This window comes from Halichoerus grypus, chromosome 4 (assembly GCF_964656455.1).
Source record: "Halichoerus grypus chromosome 4, mHalGry1.hap1.1, whole genome shotgun sequence".
NCBI lineage: Eukaryota > Metazoa > Chordata > Mammalia > Carnivora > Phocidae > Halichoerus > Halichoerus grypus.
Genome location: NC_135715.1, coordinates 156338940 through 156363138, shown reverse-complemented (window position 1 = coordinate 156363138; position 24199 = coordinate 156338940). Strand labels below are relative to the sequence as shown.

At 34.2% G+C, this 24199-nt stretch overlaps 1 protein-coding gene across 3 annotated transcripts in view; it reads left to right on the top strand.

Annotated features, from left to right (window-relative positions):
* PGAP1 (post-GPI attachment to proteins inositol deacylase 1) overlaps nt 1–23660 on the top strand; it is a 72996-nt gene extending 49336 nt beyond the window's left edge. For 2 of the 3 annotated variants that reach the window (XM_078071137.1, XM_078071139.1), the window contains 8 exons: nt 6615–6708; nt 8504–8594; nt 9374–9571; nt 10920–11055; nt 12306–12356; nt 13014–13201; nt 14465–14569; nt 15817–23660. In XM_078071137.1, coding sequence (XP_077927263.1) covers nt 6615–6708; nt 8504–8594; nt 9374–9571; nt 10920–11055; nt 12306–12356; nt 13014–13201; nt 14465–14569; nt 15817–15955 — 1002 coding nt within the window. In that variant the 3' untranslated portion in view covers nt 15956–23660. The remainder of the gene's footprint in view (nt 1–6614; nt 6709–8503; nt 8595–9373; nt 9572–10919; nt 11056–12305; nt 12357–13013; nt 13202–14464; nt 14570–15816) is intronic. The other variant, XM_078071138.1, reaches the window with a different exon arrangement.
* The last annotated feature ends 539 nt before the right edge of the window (nt 23661–24199 follow it).

Here is a 24199-nt window from a genome sequence, read left to right as displayed (position 1 = left end):
TTGTGTCGTCCTCAATTTCTTTCATGAGTATTTTATAGTTTCCTGAGTACAGATTCTTTGCCTCTTTGGTTAGATTTATTCCTAGGTATCTTACGGTTTTGGGTGCAATTGTAAATGGGATCGACTCCTTCATTTCTCTTTCTTCTGTCTTGTTGTTGGTTTATAGGAATGCCACTGATTTCTGTGCATTGATTTTATATCCTGCCACTTTACTGAATTCCTGTATGAGTTCTAGCAGTTTTGGGGTGGGGTCTTTTGGGTTTTCCACATAAAGTATCATATCATCTGCGAAGAGTGAGGGTTTGACTTCTTCTTTAATGATTTGGATGCCTTTTATTTCTTTTTGTTGTCTGATCGCTGTGGCTAGGACTTCTAATACTATGTTGAGTAACAGTGGTGATAGTGGACATCCCTGCCATGTTCCCGACCTTAGGGGAAAGCTTTCAGTTTTTCCCCATTGAGAATGATCTTCGCTGTGGGTTTTTCATAGATGGTTTTAATGATATTGAGGTATGTACCGTCTATCCCCATACTCTAAAGAGTTATAATCAAGAAAGGATGCTGTACTTTGTCAAATGCTTTTTCTGCATCTATTGAGAGGATCAGATGGTTCTTGTTCGTTCTTTTATTAATGTATCACATTGATTGATTTGCGGATGTTGAACCAACCTTGCAGCCCAAGAATAAATCCCACTTGGTCATGGTGAATAATCCTTTTAATGTACTGTTGGATCCTATTGGCTAGTATTTTGGTGAGAATTTTTGCATCCATGTTCATCAAGGGTATTGGTCTGTAATTCTCCTTTTTGTTGGGGTCTTTGTCTGGTTTTGGGATCAAGGTAATGCTGGACTCATAAAATGAGTTTGGAAGTTTTCCTTCCATTTCTATTTTCTGGAACAGTTTCAGAAGAATAGGTATTAATTCTTCTTTAAATGTTTGGTAGAATTCCCCTGGAAAGCCATCTGGCCCTGGGCTCTTGTTACCCTGTTAGCATTTTGTTCTCTCATTCATCTGTTCTCCTCTGGACAAAATGACAAGATGGAAAAAATCACCTCAACAAAAGAACAAGAGGTAGTACCGACTGCCAGGGACCTACTCAATACGTACATTAGTACGATGTCGGATCTAGAGTTCAGAATCATCACTTTAAAGATACTAGCTGGGCTTGAAAAAAGCATAGAAGTTATTAGAGAAACCCTTTCTGGAGAAATAAAAGAACTAAAATCTAACCAAGTAGAAATCAAAAAGGCTATAATGAGGTGCAATCAAAAGGCTGTAACTGCTATGATAAATGAGGCAGAAGAGAGAATCAGTGATATAGAAGACCAAATGCTGGAGAATAAAGAAGGTGAGAAAAAGAGATAAACAACTACTGGATCATGAGGGCAGAATTCGAGAGATAAGTGATACCGTAAGATGAAACAATATTCGAATAATTGGGATCCCAGAAGAAGAAGAAAGAGAGAGGGGGGCAGAAGGTATATTGGAGCAAATTATAGCAGAGAACTTCCCTAATTTGGGGAAGGAAACAGGCATCAAAATCCAGCAGGCACAGAGAACCCCCCTCAAAAATCAATGAAAATAGGTCAACACCCCGACATCTAATAGTAAAACTTACAAGTCTCAGAGACAGAGAAAATCCTGAAAGCAGCTTGGGACAAGAGGTCTGTAACCTACAGTGGTAGAAACATTAGACTGGCAACAGACCTATCTAGAGACCTGGCAGGCCAGAAGGGACTGGCATGATATATTCAGAGCACTAAATGAGAAAAATATGCAGCCATAAATGCTGTATCCAGCTAGGCTGTCATTGAAAATAGAAGGAGAGATAAAAAGCTTCCAGGACAAACAAAAACTAAAAGAATTTGCAAACACAAAACCAGCCCTACAAGAAATATTGAAAGGGGTCCTCTAAGCAAAGAGAGCCTAAAAGCAACACAGACCAGAAAGGAACAGAGACAATATACAGTAACAGTCACCTTACAGGCAATACAATGGCACTAAATTCATATCTTTCAATAGTCACCCTGAATGGAAATGGGCTAAATGCCCCAATCAAAAGACACAGGCTATCAGATTGGATTAAAAAACAAGACCCATCGATATGCTGTCTGCAAGAGACTCATTTTAGACCCAAAGACACCCCCAGATTGAAAGTGAGGGGTTGGAAAACCATTTACCATGCTAATGGACATCAAAAGAAAGCTGGGGTGGCAGTCCTTATATCAGACAAATTAGATCTTAACCCAAAAACTGTAATAAGAGATGAGGAAGGACACTATATCCTACTTAAAGGGTCTATCCAACAAGAAGATCTAACAGTTGTAAATATCTATGTCCCTAACATGGGAGCAGCCAATTATATAAGGCAATTAATAACAAAAGCAAAGAAACACATTGACAACAATACAATAATAGTGGGGGACTTTAACACCCCCCTCATTGAAATGGACAGATCATCTAAGCAAAAGATCAACAAGGAAATAAAGACTTTAAATGACACACTGGACCAAATGGACTTCACAGATATATTCAGAACATTCCATCCCAAAGCAACGGAATACACATTCTTCTCTAGTCCCCATGGAATATTCTCCAGAATAGATCACATCCTAGGTCACAAATCAGGTCTCAACCGGTACCAAAAGATTGGGATCATTCCCTGCATATTTTCAGACCACAATGCTTTGAAACTAGAACTCAATCACAAGAGGAAAGTCGGAAAGAACTCAAATGCATGGAGGCTAAAGAGCATCCTACTAAAGAATGAATGGGTCAACCAGGAAATTAAAGAAGAATTTAAAAAATTCATGGAAACAAATGAAAATGAAAACACAACTGTTCAAAATCTTTGGGATGCAGCAAAGGCAGTCCTAAGAGGAAAGTATATAGCAATAGAAGCCTTTCTCAAGAAACAAGAAAGGTCTCAAGTACACAACCTAACCCTACACCTAAAGGAGCTAGAGAAAGAACAGCAAATAAAGTCTAAACCCAGCAGGAGAAGAGAAATAATAAAGATCAGAGCAGAAATCAATGAAACAGAAAGCAGAAGAACAGTAGAACAGATCAACGAAACTAGGAGCTGGTTCTTTGAAAGAATTAACGAGATTGATAAACCCCTGGCTAGACTTATCAAAAAGAAAAGAGAAAGGACCCAAATAAATAAAATCATGAATGAAAGAGGAGCGATCACAACCAACACCAAAGAAATACAAACAATTATTAGAACATACTATGAGCAACTATATGCCAGCAAATTAGACAGCCTGGAAGAAATGGATGCATTCCCAGAGATGTATCAACTACCAAAACTGAACCAGGAAGAAATAGAAAACCTGAACAGACCTATAACCACTAAGGAAATTGAAGCAGTCATCAAAAATCTCCCAACAAACAAGAGCCCAGGGCCAGATGGCTTCCCAGGGGAATTCTACCAAACATTTAAAGAAGAATACCTATTCTGAAACTGTTCCAAAAAATAGAAATTGAAGGAAAACTTCCAAACTCGTTTTATGAGGCCACCATTACCTTGATCCCAAACCAGACAAAGACCCCATCAAAAAGGAGAATTGCAGTTGCTGGAGTGGTCGGGGGTGGGAGGGATGGGGTGGCTGGGTGATAGACATTGGGGAGGGTATGTGCCATGGTGAGCGCTGTGAATTGTGTAAGACTGATGAATCACAGACCTGTACCTCTGAAACAAATAATATATTATAGGTTAAAAAAAAAAAAAAAAAGATAGGAAGGGAAAAATGAAGGGGGGGAATCAGAGGGGGAGACGAACCATGAGAGACTATGGATTCTGAGAAACAAACTGAGGGTTCTAGAGGTGAGGGGAGTTGGGGGGATGGGTTAGCCTGGTGATGGGTATTAAAGAGGGCACATATTGAATGGAGCACTGGGTGTTATGTACAAACAATGAATCATGGAACACTACATCAAAAACTAATGATGTAATGTATGGTGATTAACATAACAATAAAATTCTTTAAAAAGTTGATTACAGAGGAGAATAAATCTTTGTTAAAATTTTAACATTAAAAGAAGAATTTAACACCATCTTTTTATATATTTTTATACAAATTGGATCAGCTGAGGAGTGCCTGGATGGCACAGTCGGTTTGCCATTTGACTCTTGGTTTTGGCTCAGGTTGTGATCTCAGGGTCCTGGGACCAAACCCTGCTGGGAATTCCTCTCCCTCTTCCTCTGCCCCTCCCCCCTCAAATAAATAAATTAGTTTAAAAAAAAAAAGAAATTGGATCAGCTGACAGAATGACTTGAGGAACTATAACATAAAGGTTATGAATGTAGGCTCTGGGTTCAATCCTATTCCACAGTATTCCAAAGACAGTGAAGGACCTAACAGCTTAATACAGGCATACCTTGGGAAAACGGTCCATAGAGCATTGGTGCTATTTTGGTAGATGCAAGTGAAAGATTAGAAGTGAGTAGAAGAGGAGAAATAGTACATCAGGCTCTTGAGAAGTTTAGCTGTGATGGGGCGCCTGGGTGGCTCAGTCGTTAAGTGTCTGCCTTCGGCTCAGGTCATGGTCCCAGGGTCCTGGGATCGAGCCCTACATCGGGCTCCCTGCTCAGCAGGAAACCTGCTTCTCCCTCTCCCACTCCCCCTGCTTGTGTTCCCTCTCTCGCTGTGTCTCTCTCTGTCAAATAAATAAATAAAATCTTTAAAAAAAAAAAAAAAGTTTAACTGTGAGAGGGGAAAAAAGTGGTAACTGGAGAGGGAAGTGGAGGAAAGGGAAGGTGTTGTCATTGTTTTCAGGGTGAGAGACTTGAATTTGTTTGAATGTCAGTGGCTAGGTGAGTAAATGAATACCCTGAATTTTGTTATGTCATCTCTCTGTAAGACTCCTGGAAAAGAAAAAAACTCGAGTTTTAAGTTAAAGCAGGTAATGATACCGAACTATGAAATTGTTAATGAGATTACAGCAAAGTCACTACATTATAAACTCCTTAGACAGTGCTCACCCTTATATTCCCTGTGCCGAGCACATTGAACCCAATATATAGATGATACACTTTCTAAATTGGGAAAGATGGAATAAATTATATTTTCATAGTCATCTATGAATACTTTTTAACTTTAGTTCCATTTACATAAAAACAGCTCATCCTGTTTAAGAAATATTGACACAGTTATACCTTGGAGTTGTGAGATTAGTTCCAGACCACCACAATAAAGCAAATATTGTAATAAAGCAAGTCAAATGATATAAAAGTACATATAAAAGTTATGTTTATACTGTAGTCTGTTAAGTGTGCGATGGTATGTCTAAAAAAATGCATACCTTAATTTTTAAAACTTCATAGCTAAAAAATGCTAACCATTATTTGAGCTTTCCATGAGTCATAATCAGTCATCACAGATCATCATAACAAATACAATCATGAAAACGTTTGAAATATTCCAAGAATTCTCAAAATATGACACAAAGTGAGCAAATGCTGTTGGGAAAATGACACCAATAGACTTGCTTAATGCCAGTTGCCACAAACCTTCACTTTGTAAAAAAATTCAATTATCTGCAAAGTGCAATGAAGCAAATCAATGAAATGAGGCATGCCTGTAATAGCAGCCAGTATTTTTTGATAGCTTATCATGTTTGAGTTAATACTCTAAATGCTTTACACTGGGGCGCCTGGGTGGCTCTGTTGGTTAAGCGGCTGCTTTCAGCTCAGGTCCTGATCCCAGAGTCCTGGGATCGAGCCCCACGTGGGGCTTCCTGCTCAGCGGAGAGCCTGCTTCTCCCTCTCCCTCTGCCTGCCGCTCTGCCTACTTGTGCTCTCTGTCTCTCTGTCAAATAAATGAAAAAAAATCTTAAAAAAAAAATAAATGCTTTACATAAGTGAACATCCTTAAACTTTAAAACCACCTATAAGGTAAGTACTGTTATTGCCCCCATTTTACTGATGAGGACAATAAGAGTTAACAAGTAACTTGCTTGTCTATTAACTTTTTTAAAGATTTTATTTATTTTAGAGTGTGCACGTGTGCGAGGGGCAGAGGGAAAGGGAAGGAGAGAACCTCAAGCAGACTCCATGCCAAGAGCAGAGCCTGACACAGAAATTATTTGCACCACCCTGAAATTAAGACCTGAGCCAAAATCAAGAGTCAGATGCTTAACCGACTGAGCCACCCAGGTTCCCCTACTTGTCTATTAGGTTTTTAATTGTGCAAGTTACTTGGGCTCCCTGTGCCTGAATTTCTTCATCTGTAAAGTAGGAATAAGAATTACCTCAAAGGATTTTTGGGAGGAGAGCATGAGATAATGCATATAAAATGTTTAGTATCATGCCTGGACCATATTAAATGCTCAATAAATGTACCTTGTAAAAAAAAGTTTGTAGTATATGCTACTCAATTGTATATTTTTTGTTGTGCCTTTATGAAAAATTCTGATTACATTTCTAATGTACTGTATATTCATAATATTTATTTTACTTAGAGTTTTGATACCCATTACTGAAAATACCTCTGTGACCATGTCAGGAAAGATATAAAGTGAAGAAAGACATTTTTATTTCACGTGAAAGTACATTTATTTCATTAACATGAATATTCAGAAGTTGCCCTTTGATTTGCCTGTTTTCTAGGTAGTTAGATTTCATGGTGGAGCTCTTCCTGCTTATGTTACATCTAGTATCCTTCTTGCTTATGGAGGACAGTTATACTCTCTCTTCTCAACAGGTAAGAGTGTTTCTATTCCTCCTCTCTTCTTCATCCATTTCCTCCTCAGTGCTCCATTACTACTTATTTATCCCTCGTGTGGCTAAATTCATGACCCATCTCAAGTTTACAGGCATTTCAGACCCTCTGGTTTTAGGTGATCCCCAAGAAGATTCCTTACTTGGCTTTTCCATTTTACACTTTCATGCCGAAGGTTTTTCCCTCTATTCTGAGGATATCCTAAGAGGTAGAGTCTCCCTGATGGGGATCTTGTTCCCCATTCCATTCCTGGTACCTAACATAGTGTCAAGCACATAGTAGGCATTCAGTGTAATGTTTGGGCTGTATCCAATGTATCAGTTAGGTCCTGGCACACTGAATGGAATAATTGAGAGTTTATTTTAATGAAGGGACTATTTCAAAGGTATGGGTAGGGTTGAGGGAAACCAGTAAGAAATGATTAAGTGCCAGATTAGCAGTAGAGCCATCTGATACTCCTTGGTGCCAGGGCAAGGGAGTGAGCAAGCCTCGAGAGCTATAGTAGAGGGCCGCATTACTACAGCTGCAGCCCTGTCAGCCTGTGGCTCAGCAGGGGGGAAGGCAGGGAAATACACACACTCACCTTATTTCCTCCCATCAGTGCCTATCATTCATTGCACCTAAGTCAGCCTCCCAGAGTTCAGAACAAAGTAAGGGGAGAATGGATCTGGAGAGGCAAATACAGAATATATACTGCACTGGACAAAACCTTCCTTTGAGTATAGCATTGAAAATAGTTTCCCAGGAGCCTGCTTTATAAAGCCCTCACACACTTGTTGAGCTTGGATTGTAATCAAGGGAGACGAGATAGGAAAAGACAGTGTATCAAAATATATAAAAGTAGTCTGAAAATATCCTCTACCATTTCCATCTTGCCAAATCCTTCTGCAGCTACTTATTTCCTTTCGATGACTTACAATTTCAAGTCTGCCTTTAGTATTCATTTTAATCTTCATATATTGCTGTTGGGAATGCAAATGGTACAGATGCTTCGGAAAGTGGTCTGGCAGTTACTCTGTGACTCAGGATCTGTACTCCTAGGTATATAACCAAGAAAAATGTAAACATACACCCACACTAAACTTGAGCATACATGTTCACAGAAGCACTGTTTGTAATATCCAAAAAAGCAGAAACAACCCAAGTATCCATCAGCTGATAAATGGATAAATAAAATGTGCTGACACATCCTACAACATGGATGAATCTTGGAAACATGCCAAATGAAAGGAGCCAGTCACAAAGGACCGTATATTATATGATTTCTATATTATATGATTTCATTTATAGAACATATTCAGAATAGGCCAGTCTATAGAAACAAAGTAGATTAGGTGTTGCCTGGGAATAGGGAAACATTGCAAGTGACAGTTAAGGGGAACAAAGTTTGTTTGGGGAGTAATGAAAATGTTCTGAGACTGATTGTGGTGATAAAACCACTAAATTGTGTATACTTTAAATGAATTGTGTGGTATGAGAATTATATCTCAGTAAAGTTGTTTTTTAAAAAAAATCACCTTTGGAGCTTTGTGAAAATACAAATGGTGAAACTCCCGCTTTGGCTTCCTGAAGTTGTTTCAGAAGGGATTGTGTACTCTTATATAAGATCTATTGAATTACAGTAATTTTTAATCTGTGAAGAGAGTCTTTATGATAATAATGACCCTTGCTTTCTCTGACATGAAATATGTTGCTCTTACAATGCAGTCAGTGTATGATTACTCATAGTTACTATGAATTCTTTACTACACATAGGTTTTTTTTTTTTAATCACCAGGTCATTGCTTAGAATATGCTACTATGTTGGATAAAGAAGCCAAGCCATACAAAGTTGATCCTTTAGTAATTATGATTAAGTTTCTGTTGGGGTAAGTTTTATTATCTGTGATAATGATTTTAATTATATATGTGAAACATGTTTAGCCCCATAATGAAATATAAATATTCATACAAATATGGCAATTGTCTTGTTTTATTAAATGGGACTTTTCTCTTAGGCAGAGGCCTAATAGGTATATCAACATTTACTTTAATACTATAACCATTTCAAAAGTAATTATAGAAGTTATATGTAGATGTATCAATTATAGAAACTTAGTCTGTAAATATACCAAACTTCTAACATTTGCATAGGGATGCATATGGTCCATAATCTTTGAGTATCCCAGATTCATGAGCACAAACCATTATAGGATATTTGTGAAACAGTGCCTCAGATCACTTTTTCTTCCCATACAAAGTGTATTTTGGATCTCTACCACACTTAACATTCCATTTTTAATTTATTCTAATTTTGTGTTTTTTGCTTAGAACCAATATGCTTAGATCTCTTTTCGTTAGCATTACAACTAGCTGTTGGTTTTCTAACTTAAAAAAAAGACCACTTATTTATTACAAGGATCAATAGAGAGCAGTGGAACTGCATCCAGACTCAGGACTCGGATCCTTGAAGATCAGTAGACTCACTTGGAAAATAAATGACTTGTTCTCCACAAGGAATTGAAATTTGTTTTTCAGTATAATTACGAATTGAGTATCATGGAACTTTGGGGACTCTAGTGAATGGTCAGACACCTCAGATATTGAATACTTGAATATCAGTTGTTGATTTTTTTTTCTTTTATTGTATGTTTTCTTTTATCCACAGATATAAATGGTTTAAGGAATTATGGGATGTGTTAATGTTACCAGAATTAGATGCCATCATTTTAACTAGTCAGAGTATGTGTTTCCCCCTTGTATCCTTGATTCTCTTTCTGTTTGGAACATGTACTGCCTACTGGGGTGGCCTACTTTCTTCTACATCTGTGAGACTCCTTTCTTCATTGTGGCTAGCTTTGAAAAGGTAAAAAATGACTGAAAGTTTTCTAATTGCTCTTAAGGAAAAAACTATATTTTGATAGGGAACCTCACAATTAATTGGCTTTCACTAAACTCTAATTTTTTTTTAAAGATTTTATTTATTTATTTGATAGAGAGAGAGTACAAGCAGGGGGAGCAGCAAGGAGAGGGAGAAGCAGGCTCCTGCTGAGCAGAGAGCCCACATGGGGCTCGATCCCAGGACCCTGGGATCATGACCTGAGCCGAAGGCAGACACTTAACCGACTGAACCACCCAGGCACCCCTAAACTCTAATTTCTAAGGAAAGATGTATAACTAGAAAAACATGTATTAGTGTTCAAAGTTATGTCTTTGTTAAAGATAATCATTTAGGGACACCTGGCTGGCTCAGTCAGAGGAGCATGCAACTCTTGATCATAAGTTTGAGCCCCATGTTGGTATAGAGATTACTGAATTAAATAAAAACTTTTATTTAAAAAAAGATAATCATTTATTGCAAGCTAAATGCTACATTTGTGTTAATGCCAAGAGTTAATCAAAAAAGTTTGACAGAGGAGTGCCTTACTGGCTCAGTCGGTAGAGCATGCGACTTTTGAACTCAGGGTCATGAGTTCAAGCCCAGCATTGGGAGTAGACATTACTTTAAAAAGTGACAGATTACTGAAGTATTTTTAATTTTTATGATTGTAAATCTTTCAAAGGAAGAAGCGTTTCTCTGGCAATGCTTTTATATGTTGACTTTCAGTCAAACCTGAGAGCAAGAGAATTCTCGTCAAGATACTTAAGATCAGATAAGATGAAATGCATAAAAATTCCAAAAACATTGCCTTGAGTTTTATTTTGGACCCAAAGATAAAGTTTGAAGTTACTAGTAGGTTCTTCGGGTAAACCACTGACCTCGTTTCTATTGCCTTTGCTCCTCACCAGACATGTTATGTGATATACTGTCACAGAGGGGATTATGGTGTGATGCTTCTTCCTTCACCCTTCTGAGGTGCTTCTGACACTAATAGCATCATAAGTCTGAGTGATCTCGAGACTTTAAGAAATAGAAAGGTTGCAAATACATGGCACAGGGCCTATAATTAATTATTTTTAGCAACATTTTTTCTTAGTACAAATATCAGCCATAGTGTCTAAATGGAAGAGGAGCTGTCACAGTGTATTACAGAATATACAAATATATGTCATCCCTTGCCTTTATGAAAAAATATTTTACTGCTTATCTTATGGTACTTGCATATTAATAAGCAGGAGAGCTTGGCAGAGTACTGTATTGTTTTCTTTTTAAGTGTGACTGTATAAATAACTGTTAATATACTTTTAAAAGCTTTATTCTTGTTTTTTCCCAGGCCCTCTGAACTTCCTAAAGATATCAAAATGATATCAGCAGATTTGCCCTTTTTGACAATTGTTTTGATCATAGTTAGTTGGACAACCTGTGGAGCATTTGCCATACTGCTTACTTATCTTTATTATGTGTTTAAGGTATGTCACATCACTGAAGTCAGAATGGCTGGGCTTTGTGTCAGGCAGACATAGAATTTCCTGTAGGTGTTGTTAACAAAAATTTTAATTACAGTTGCAGTAACCCGTTATTTAAGGTTTAAGTGTAGGTTTTTTTTAAACATCTTAGTTATTTAAAATATATGGTTAACTATAGAGCTGAAATTATTGATCTGAGTTTAAAATAAACAGAGTTTATTTAAAAAAAAAAGGGAAAATACATAATCTGTTTCACATTGCTTCTTGCTCTTGCAAGTAATGTTAACTTTTTAAAAAACATTTTACTAGAGCAGTTTTCATTCATACCTCCCTTTGACCATGGGTAATAGACAAAAAGTTATGTCAGTGGGATCGAGCTATCAATTGTGCTGACATAATGTAGAATGTTATAGATGTTGCTGGAGAATCAGAAGACAAAAATAATGAGGCTGATAATTTTACTGAGGAAGTAAAAAACACTTCCAAGAAAGCTGATAGCTTTGCAGGAAAATCTAGGTTATACAACGGTATACTCTCCTCATTAAACTTAGGTAGAGACAGTTGATACCAGAATGGATAATCATTTTTTTCTTTTTTAAACAAAGGTTTATTTACATCTGCTTCAGACACTAATACATGCACATTATAGATTATTTTCAGTTTTTCAAAGGAAATTTATGTCCATCAGAAAAATCTATTTACTACTTTGATTTATAAATATGATATTTTTAGCTTTTTAAATTGGATATTTCAAATAATTGGCACAATGAGCAAAACTTTCTCAAATACTTGGCTTAAGCAAACCTAACAAATTAAACCTAAAGATTTTCTGAGATTCTTGTAAACATTTCACCATATATAATTGAGTTCAAATTTTCAAAAATTGAGAATAGATAAGACATGTTAAATTCTTTATACTATACTGATGATAATCAAATATTTTACTCACAGGACACTAAGTTGCTAGAGCAAAGCATTATTCAAACATAGGTTCTCAGAATAGCAATATATCCTGGACCCATCATACTCTGGAAGTTTGTTTTATTTTGTTTCTGTTTTTTAATCCATAATAGCAAGCTTGTATAGTTATTATTTACCTTTTCTGAAAGAATATTTGTAAATGTTTAAACATATTTTTAGTTATGCAGATTTCTTTAAATTTCAGATTACAGTGTTTCTCAGTTGTAATAAAAATGGTTGTTTTTTTGTTTCAAAATAAAAGTGAAATTAAACAGTTTTTTCTTTTTTCCTAGATTGTTCATCTGCAAGCCAGCCTAACAACTTACAAAAATAGCCAGACTGTGGTAAGTTTTATTTTCAAAACTCTACATCACTTTAATATAAAAGAACATGGCGAAATAAAAAAGTTTGTGTGTTTTTAAGTTAGGAGTTTACAGTGTTTTAAAAAGGTGTCATGAATTTAAGTAACTTTAAGAAAAGTGAACCTAATAGACTTAGATTGTCTCATTTTAATTTTTTGTTGTTGTTAGAGAGTACACATGTGGTAGAGGGCAGGTGGTAGCAGGGAGGGGCAGAGGGAGAGAGAATCTCAAGCCCCCAACTCAGGGCTTGATTTCACAACCCTGAGATCATGACCTGAGCCAAAATAAAGAGTCCAATGCTTAACTGACTGAGCCACCCAGGCACCCCTGTCTAATTTTAATTTGATCTTTATCAGTACTTATGTCATTTTTATTGTTACAAATTACCTTTTTTAAATTTTAAGTAATTACTTAGAGGATATAGTCTCAGCAGTGGAAATAGCAAGTCAAGGAATAAAAATTTTATAGCTAATAACTGCTTTAAATTACATTGAGCAAGGTAATTTCAATATTTTATATTAGTTTGGCAATAGAAAGATGTGGTTATTTAGCTATTAAATAAATAATTGAGTGTGATCCTGAGTAAAATAATAAACTTTAATTTTAATATCTTAGTGTTTTTACTTTATTGCTTTATAGAATCCCAAACACTCTAGAAGAAGTGAAAAAAAATCAAATCACCATAAAGACTCTACAGTACACTATCTTCGTTTATCTGCCAATGATGCTGAAGATAGTCTTCGCATGCACAGTACTGTGATTAACTTACTAACATGGATTGTATTACTCAGCATGCCATCTTTAATTTATTGGTTAAAGAATCTCAGGTGTGTTTTATTTATATAATTATAATTTATGTGCTTCAAACAATAAATATCTGTAAGTAGAGACTTACCAGATTCCTAATGGTCCATAAAACTTCCTCAAGAATAGGAAGCTATATAATTTCAGGAAATAGATATATTCACATTTAATATATTCACATTTTTTTCCCTTACTATGAGAATATAAACTTCCTCAAAATCTGCCCAAAAGAGGGAAGTGTATTTTATTTATTTTACCTTTAACCTTCTGTGAGTCTAGATGTGAAAATGTGCTTTATTTTGTTGACTTAAGGTATTCATAATGCTTGGTGCTTTAAGTATTTTTCAATTCATGATCAGTTTTATGTTTTCTTAAATTTGGAAGGAAGAAAATGCTTACATTTAAAAAGATAAGAAATAATGAAAAAAAATTGTAGTTTTCTAATTGAGTATCAAACATTGAACTAAAATAAATGACCAGCTATTTTACTACTGAAAACCATTTTTGCCTTGCCACATGATAATTTTCTAGGTTAAATTAGAGTGTGAAAATGCCCTCTGAGATTATTTCTGGAATGTTTAGTTATTGGTAAATATTAAAAAAAAAAAACAGGCCACCTCATCCAAGTAATAATTGATCCCCTACTCAATACAGTTTTCAGAAATAATACAAAAATTTCAAATTATCTAAATACTGGAAAAAATTTTTTTTGAAAAGCCAAGTAAGTTTGATAAATTAGATCAACAGGTTACGAGATATTAATATCCCTCCTTTGTCCCTCATTTTAGTCAAGATCCAGATTTTTGTTCACAGGTTTGGGGAGAAATTATTTGAGGAGCTCGAATTTATGATTCTGAAATGCTATCAATGCCTCACTGTCCATAAATGCCAGAGATGAGAATTTGGATTTTTAAAAATAGGGACAATTGCTTTATAAAAACCTTTGTTTTCTTCATCTTTTTTTTTCTAGAGCAGACTTAATATATTTTAAATAATTTGTTTTATAAAAACATTTCTATATGAGCTTTCAGGCATATACCTCTTATTAAAAGGAAGTGCTTCCATATTGGATATTTTCATTTCCTTTAGTTTCTGAACATAATTCTCCATATAAAACCTTAGGTATAAAGATGATCTATAGCAAAAGTTATTTATCAAAGATTTCATGAGCTATTTAGAGCTCTCATATCTATGGAATGTTTTGAAATTAATTTGTTTGATTCTGATCATTTAAAATGATTGGGTGTGCTTTATTGATTTATAAGGGTTTTTTCTCTTTGATATAGGTATTACTTTAAACTTAATCCTGATCCATGTAAACCTTTGGCATTTATCCTTATTCCAACTATGGCAATTCTTGGAAATACTCACACTGTTTCAATAAAATCCAGGTATAATAGTTTAATCTTTCTTTTTCTCACATCTTTTCCTACTCATAATCACTCTTTTATGTCTGAAACATGTTCTTTATGTCTCAATATTTTGACTATGTCTAAATATTTTGATGTATTCCTAAAGCTAAAGCTGTAATCATACAGTAATTATGGTTTGTATGCAGGTATAATTTATATGTAAGTATATTTTATTTGTTTTCTTAATTATGGATTTTACTTGTTAGGATATAATAACTTTTTTTTTTAATTTACTCTTAAAAGATACGATGTCTAATAAGATTTTGTTTCCAAAAAGTATGGAAGGAGTGAAGTGGATAGGATTATAGATGCAGTATGATTGGCCATGACTTGATACTTTTTGAAGTTGGGTGATGGGTACATGAAATTCATTATACTGTTAGTTCACTTATATATATGTTTAAAGTTCTCTATAAATTTGACTTTTCATTGACTGGTTTGGTTGTTTGCTCTAGAAGCCTGTTTTCAGTTGGTTCTGGCAGACGGTTGCAGATACTCTAGAATGAAGCAGACCTGAGGTTTAAATCTTGGCTCTGCCATTTAATACCTCTATGTCTTTAGACAAATTTCCTAACCCCTCTTATCCTTAGTTTCTCTGTTTTCAGAGTAAAACGGTAATAGTCTTTTCTGATAGTATTTTTCTTTTAAAAAGTTTTAGTGTCTTGTCTTAATATTGTTCCTGTTAGTAATTAAGAGTTTCTTTTTTATTTGGTTAAGTTTCTTTTTTTGTTTTGTTTTTTTTGCTATTACAAGGAAGGTTAAAATAGTTCTGTAGCTATGTCCTAGTAAATATTATTTTTGAAGATTTTATTTATTTATTTCACACAGAGAGAGGGAACACAAGCAGGGGAGTGGGAGAGGGAGAAGCAGGCTTCCCGCCAAGCAGGGAGCCCGATGCAGGGCTCAGTCCCAGTACTCTGGGATCATGATCTGAGCCGAAGGCAGACGCTTAATGACTGAGCCACCCAGGCGCCCCGTAAATATTATTTTTGAAAGGATAAGTTTTTAGAGGTAGAATTGCTGAATAAAAGTCCAACTAATATTTTTCTGTTGTTAAAATTTGAAAGACTAAACAAAATTGATTATTTACTTAATAGAAATATTTTTCTCTAGCTAAAATGTGGCTTGTATTGATCTTTTTAAAAATTATGGACAGTTAAATCAGCATATTCTGGTTTTGCCTACAATGTAGTTTACATAATGTATATTTCTCTGTTTCTTTACAGTAAATTGTTGAAGGCTACTTCACAATTTCCACTTCCTCTGGCTGTTGGTGTAATTGCTTTTGGGTCAGCACATTTATACAGGGTTCCATGCTTCATTTTCATTCCTCTTTTACTCCATGCATTATGCAACTTCATGTAAAACTGAATTTAAGGAATGATAAAAATAATTATAACTTTAGGGTCAGAAGAGAGAATGCACAGATTCATCAATGTGGACAGCAAGATCCTTTGGAGAAGACCAGTCTATTTTTACAATATTGAAAACAGGAAATTAGTTTTATAATGCTTGAGAAAAGTAGTTGAAGCATGGTTTTGTTTTGTGGTATGGCATCTGTGTACTAGTCATTTTTGAAAAGGGTGTGGTGGCCACTGTTTTTGAGGACTTCTGCATATCAGCTATTCTGCTTAATTGGCCATACTGGGGATCTTCTAAATACTCAGTAAATGTAGCATTGCTTGTAATCTCAACTCAAGCATTCTGCTCATTTCATCAAACTTTCTTCTGAAAAGTCAGTTACTTTGTATTTGCTACAGCATGCCTATTGAGAAATCAGTCTTAAAAGATGAATGAAAAAGAAAAAGATCAATGAAATTCACAACTGTTTGGTTTCTCAAAAATGAAATAACCTCAAAGAGTCAGTTTTTGGCAGCCACAGTGAACAAGGCAGATCTTTTGTTTTCTTACATCTATGAAAATACAACTTTTAATTTTAAGGAGACATGTTTTCTTGGTAACCAATGGAAGATTGGTGAACATAATTTAAACTCAAAACTTAGTGAAATTTTCTCATTACTTTTCAAATACAGATCTTATTTTGTATTCTTGGTGAATATCAGGAGTCTATTAAAGAAATCTCTCATTAAATTTAAAGAAAATTGTCCCAGATATTTACTTATTGGTGTTGGAGCAGTACGGTTGTTCAGTATGTACCATTTTATTTAATTCATTGACCCAATGGTTGCCAAAAGTGCCTCAGATCATGATGGATTTTTAAAATAACTAAATTCCAGTGGTCAGAAAAAAACTCTAGGTTTGCAGTTTTTGTCTACTGTAGAAAAAAAGTCAGCGTGATCAAGTGGTGTACCACATTTGATATGTAAAATTATACTATTAATGGAATAACCAACTGTTACCCATTAATAGCATAAGTATAAACAGTATACCTAAATAAATTGGAGGTTTTAGCCACTAGTTTTAACAATGGCATCTTAATTTGCCAAGGTGATTACCTTGGTTTGACAGAAAAGAGAGTAATATTTCTATTTCATTTGAGACTTCAGCTCGCTTTTAGCTACAGAAGAGTAGGTAATGGAGCTAGGTATCTTTGCCTTAAGATAGAATAAACTCAGGCTGAGGTATACTTGGCTCATGGAGCCCTTCCTTTAGATGTGTATGCTCTCCATACCCAAAACCGTTTAAAGTCCTTAAATCCCAGTAATACTTGTGAACTTTTGTCCTTGTTAGTACCCAGGACTGTCCTAGAGTACCAGATTCATTTTGTCAGCAATTGCATCTGGATTCCATTACCACCTCTCAGCTGTTACTGCCTGTGGAGAGTTTCCCCCACTTCACTGCCTATAGAGGGTTACCTCACTTCACTTCTCAGTTATTCCTCAGGTCCTTGCTGTTTTGGCATCAGTTGAAGAGGATCTCGGTATCATCTATGAGGGTTGTAAGTTTGTTTAATTCCATTGTTGTCTCTCCCAACCTCATGCCTATTGTTCAGTATTTATATTTTCACTTATGGAGATCATTAAAGGGAAGTGATACCCTCATAGTAGACATGGCTGACATTTCAGGCTCTTGTTTGAGAGAGGTAGCACAAGGATAAAATACAAAATGCTTGTTTGTTCAGTATATGAAAGGAAAGAGAGTTTATTATACACTTGTCCCATGGCATACCACTTGTATATTTAAATAAGGACATATCTGCTTATGTTTACCTATTCATATATTCATAAGTAAGTTTTATATACATTGTATCTTTGTTTTTTTCACTGATATTATATTTTTAAGTTACAGGTTAAATGTGTCATTTAACTATTTCTTAATTTAAACTTATGTTTATATACAGAAACAACTTTAGAAAATTCATTAATTTGTATCTTCTATTGACAGCCACAGTCATTGTGTTTATATGATCTACAGTCTCCTTGTTCAGTCAGTACTCCTCATGAATAAAATGTAACAAGCTTAAATTTCTCATTTGTGAGTAGGAGATTAGCTTTTTAAAGCAGCAGACTAGGCACACTAATTCTCACTAAACAATTTTCGTATGTGTGAAGTTATCAAGTCCTAAAGTCTTATTTATTCCAACAGAATATTTCATTTTAGGGCTATAAAAAGGATTCTAATTAAACAAACAATAGTAGGTTGGGTCTTTAACCATTGTATGTGTATATATATATATATATATATATATATATACACACACACACATACACACACTCACTCACTCACTCACACATACACATTTTGACAGGGTGTTTATCAAATCCTGATGTACTTTAAGCCTAAATAACTACCAGAAATGAGAAGATAGGCTCTGTCTCAAGATTAGGGAAATTGATGTTTCTGTCACTTGGGGAAAAGGTAGTCCTTTTGTCTTTAAATTATACATTGTTTCTACCATGCTTACAACCTATATTAATTAGCTGGCAAAACAGTACAGCTTTATTAGAAATGTTACTAAAAATGAAATTATTTACTGGAAGTTACAGATTATTCAGTTCAACAAACTTCTGAGCTCAAGTGCTATAACATTTTTATTTAGAATTTGAGTTTTGAGTAAGTTTTGTGTTATAAAAATTACTCTTGGACCCTATTGTTGATAACTAGATCAAACAGGAAAAATACTGAGTACTTTTAGTGTTTCTAAAGCCTCAGTTGGAGTTACTAGTATAATTTGGAACTGATAATATGGTAGAAAATATTAACGTCTTTTTTCTGGATCTTTTTCATGCCAGAAATTAAACAGTTTCTGCTAACTCTTTTCTTGGTTGTCACTAGAATGAAGATATTTAAAACAGTGGTCCCAAAAAGCCATTCTTGCCTGGTTCACATTGATTTTGAGTTTCTTCAGTATATATTGATCATGTATTGATTAATTTTTTTTCATATTTTGGTCAGATAAATTCACATGTATCTAATGGAATACCTTTTCTTGATTGAACTACACTGTGGTATCTATATGATTATACAGTAAAAAAATAAAGAACTATACTAGGCCTAGTAAATGTTTGTTGTTGATTATCCTATCACTCGTGCAGACGGTACACGTTTCCACCGCACACACATACTTAAGCAAATTATTGGATTTGTTCATTATCTAGTTCTACACTTTTTCTAATGCTTCAGACTTGTCATTCATAGCATAGTATATTTATTTTACCTCACTGCTCATTAGCACCTCTTACACATAGTGGCCAGGGAAAATAAAAGGAGGGAAAATGGGAGAAACACAAAGATTATAGGATAAACTAGGACTGTTGATTCCTGAATCCCCAGATAGTTCAACTGACCTGTATTTTCAATTTAGGCATTAGGTCTAAATTAGTGTAATGCCTTGCTTTATTAGGAGGTTTAGTGTAAAACTTTACAGTGCTGCACTTGCAAATTTAGTAACCTGTTATTAAAATCAGTTGGGAAATTTTTTTTAAATATGTTGTGACTTTCTATGACTAGGCATGCGTTGATTATTTTTTTCATCATCACTTTTTGTTTTCTCAGTGTCACCTATCATAGGAAACTAGATACCTTGTGAGGTTTTTCAAGGGGGGAGTCCATTTGGAGAGCATGACACAAAGTATCTTTGTAATATGCAGGGTGCCTGGCTGGCTCAGTCCGTGGAGCATGTGACTCTTGATCTGGGGGTTGTGAGTTCAAGCCCCACTTTGGGTGTGGAGATGACTTAAAAATAAAATCTTAAAAAAAAAAAAAAGACAAGACAGAAAGCTTCCTTGCCACACAAGGTAAAGGTAGAAGATACTTTTACGAAATAGATGATTAGGAGCTGAAATTTTATCTCACTCTTTTTGAACAAAGGACAGCATTTCAAAGTCTGTAATGAACTTTTATTTATACATAATACACATGCATTCTTTCACAGTAAGTTTCAACAGCCTGAGGAAATAGTAAGTCTGTGAAGCTACTTGTGTTTTTTACTTTTAATAAGGATGATAGGAAAGAAAGGTCAGTAATCCAAATCTGAATATGTGTACTGTAGATGTTTAAGAATTCACATTTTTGTGATAAATTATATTATGAATATAGAAGACTGACATTGTATATTAGCAGTTTTAAGAATAGAATAAAGTTTGGAAATAGTGAGAATAGACTAATTTATTTCATTAATAGTATAAATATAACAGTACACCTGAATCTCTAATATACATCCTTCAAAAGCTAAATGATATTCTAAGCTACATCTTGATTACATTGTCTATGGTTGAAAATTTTAAATCAAGTACAGGACTTTCTGAAAGTGTTTGGCATGTTATGCTGCCAAAAATGACTATGGTTTGAAATGCCAAGTAACCAATTTCTGATGACTTTGTATAGGACTTGATATATATGAGTCAAAATTATTCTATACCAATTCTGTACATTGTAACTTTGAATACTTGTAAAAAACTATATTTGTTAATGTATTTTGGTTATTGTAAATTTGTTTGCATATTTGAATTTTAATCTTAATTTAGAAAGGCTAAAAAGTAGCCAGTTTTGTAAAGTTCATATACTATTTTTAATGTTATTTTTGTTTTTAGTATTTGTATTCTCGTAATGTTATTAGTAAAAGATTTATAGATAAAGCATAGAACTGTTAACTGTTCATAAGCCAAATTATAGGCATATTTTGTATTTCATGTTGCACTTGTTTTCATATTGGACTTTTTACATCCCTTTTACAGGAAAAAAAAACACATTTGAATTTTTTAAGCACAAAACTCTGCATTGAAAAATGTAACTGTATCCATATGGTTAGCAAAACATACTTTGCCACCAAAGCTAAAAGAAACTGTAAAATACCTCCAGGTATCTGTGCCAATGAATTTTTCTTAACATATTGGGATTAAAGGAAAAATATTTTCAGTATTTTTCATCTGCGACTTAATATTAAATATGTAAATCATCAAAACTTATATTCCATACCCAAAATTTTCTTTGAATATGTATAATATACCATAGTATATTCTATTTTATCTGAATTGTGGAGTAATGTTCTCTGATTTTATTGGGTTTGAAAGTTAATTTACCCAATAATGATCTTTTGTTAATTAATTGAAGTAATCTTCTTTCATTCATCACAGATTCATTCTGTTGTGTAAAGCTTTAAATGTTATTGTGCAGATTATTTTTAGTACAGGTGTCTCTCATTTATGTAATAGAGATTTTACTATGGAATTTGTTCTGTTTTCTATGTATTTCCATTCAGTCCCTTTATAAATCACGTGTTTCAAAGGGGAAAATTATCTACTAGATCCTAACAGTACAATGAAATAAACATTTTAAAATGCATATTTTAAGAGAAAATATAAACAATGGTGTTAATGCTGAATGTTAACATTGATGGGTGGTATACTCATGAGAGAAAAGTAGAAAAATGATAGACTCAAACATATTTATCTGACTGAAATTCTTTGATTTCTCCCCTATAGAAATTCTCAAAGGGAATTTCAGTCCCTTGTATTATATAGTTTTGCCCATCGGTTAATGTCACTTATTGTTTCTCTGTCCAGTAAAGTTGTTGCAGTTTGCAAAAGTGGTTTTGGAAGTAAGGAGGCAAAAGAAAACTAAATATTAAAATGTTTGACCTTGATTTAGTGACAGTTTATCCAGTTAACCGGTAATGACTGGGTATTAATAAAAAGATGATGTATAAGACCTAAAAATTCAGTTAACATTGTTTTTTGGAATGAGTTTTTCCTTTGTGTTAAATAATTTTATTATAACCATGCTATCTACATAATCAAATATGTATTTGTTAGAATGTTGGTAGAAATAACCTCTTCCTCCTCTGTGGAGGGGGAGAAAATCTCCCAATTTTTAGTGTATGTGATTTAGGAAATTGTATTGTGTACTTACATTTTTAAATATAAAAATGATATTATTTTGAAGTGATTGTAACAGTTTCTTAAACTTATGACTAACTAAATGTAGCAACATACCCATGATAAACCAGACCAAAATTGAATGCATATTATCACTGTGACCTGAACTTATAGTGGTTTAGGATAAAACAGACTGTGCCTTAAAATGAAGGAATGCCCTGCAATTTTGTAACTGTATATTTTATAAATTGGCCCCCAATTTTTTTCTTTGAAGTTGGTGAAGTAAAATTTTTAAAGTTGACCAGTATTTCTTTTTTTGCTCTAGAACCTCCCTTTAATTTCCAGAGTTCTCATTTTGAGTTAAAATTGACTTATACTTCATAGATGTAGAAAAGTAAGTTTGGCTAAAGTTTCTGAAAATTATTTTAGGAAAAGATGGTGGCACTTCTGTTTTGCACTTATTTATTTACACATGGAAAAATCTTCAAATATCATTTTTTTGTCTTTCTAATAAATAATCTATCAAATACATGAATTCTTCCCTAAGACCTATACTTATTTTTTCTCAGATTATTGACACTCATATTTGAATATCAAAAGTTAGTTTACCTAATAACGATTTTTCAGTAATTAAACTCAGATTCATGCAGTATATTTTTAAATATTATTTTCCCCTTTTTCTCTTTTTCCTTCCTAATAATTATTTTTAAGGTATCAAGGAACTGGTTTCAGTTGTTATTGTTTTTTTAATGTAAAGACTTACTATATTTTTACTGTGCTTATTTAAAAAATAAATAATTTCTATTAAGACAAATTATTCCATTCATAGGACATCATGGTCTCTGCTAAAAGATGCTCACATCTCTGTGTACCCAGAATTTGTTGTATATTTTTCAATTTTGAACATAAACCCAATATATTTCTTCTTCCCATTTCACCTCCACTACTTCCTCCCAAAGACAAAAATCTAGGTTTCTCTATAAATAAGGAGAAAGAAAACATGTCTTTCCTTAAAACATGTTAAAATTGAGAAGGAAATAATTCAGGCAAGGAAATGTAATAAAATACATGGCTGTCAACCTGCATCCAGAAAATATTATAATTAAAAGTTTATGGGGCACCTGGGTGGCTCAGTTGTTAGGCGTCTGCCTTCGGCTCGGGTCATGATCCCAGGGTCCTGGGATCGAGTCCCATGTCGGGCTCCCCGCTCAGCGGGAAGCCTGCTTCTCCCTCTCCCACTCCCCCTGCTTGTGTTCCCTCTCTCGCTGTGTCTCTCTGTCAAATAAATCTTAAAAAAAAAAAAAAAAAGTTTATGAAGGACAAACTATTTATTATGCTGAGATAGACTCAGTAATCCTTTATTTGCAAATTGATATTTTTGTTCTCATCTAGAAAATGCAGTGCATAGTAACAATACTTAGTGCAAAGGAGCTTGTCCTGCAGCATATACTGAAAAATGATGTCACCTTGCAGATTTTTCCATTTAAATAAGCATGATCTTCTTCAGTACTTTGTACAGTATATGATGTATGAAATACACATGTGTGATTTTGTTGTATTTTTTATATAAGTAACATATTTAACTGGTTGTAATTCACAAAAAGTGCTATTATACTCTATAGAGTGTTGTGTATGTTTTTATCTGTTGCAGCGTTATGGTGTGGGGTTTCATAGATGAATATTTGCCTTCAGTCTTCGCTCAGGTATTAATGTGTAGCAAGTTTTGGTGCTTTCTTTTTAATCTGTCATAATCTGGTGTTCTGAATGTTCAACAATAAATTTGGTGAACAAGAGCATGTGGTGCAGAGATTGCTTGCTTACCAGTTCACAATACCGTCTCAGGAAAAAATCCTTCAAAATTATTTCTTTACAGCACATCTGGATTTCAGAAACTTGAATGCCTACCAAGCATGGCACGTAATAAGATGACACATCATGTGTAAATATTGGAAGCAAGATAAATTCTAGTATTTCCCAACTTGGTACTTTGTAGTGTTTGTATGGACATCTCATGGTTCATGTTCTATTTTTAAGGAATTGTAGTCATCTCTCCCAAATACAGGTCTCTCCCAAAGATGATGCTTTCCACTTTTCTTATGCTAACTTGGTATATCGTCTTAGGTGCCCAGTTTCTCAAATTACATGAAAATGAGAATAATTTAAACAGTTTGTAAAAAGATACCTAGGTCGCCCTAGAACTACTAAATTTGATCAGCAGGGAAGAAATGGATTCTGTTTGACAACTGCCTCAAATAGTAATTCTCAAACTTTTCTTTAGTCAATAAAATTAATTTGCTAGAGCTCCCAGAACCATCCAGAAAGATTGTCCTTA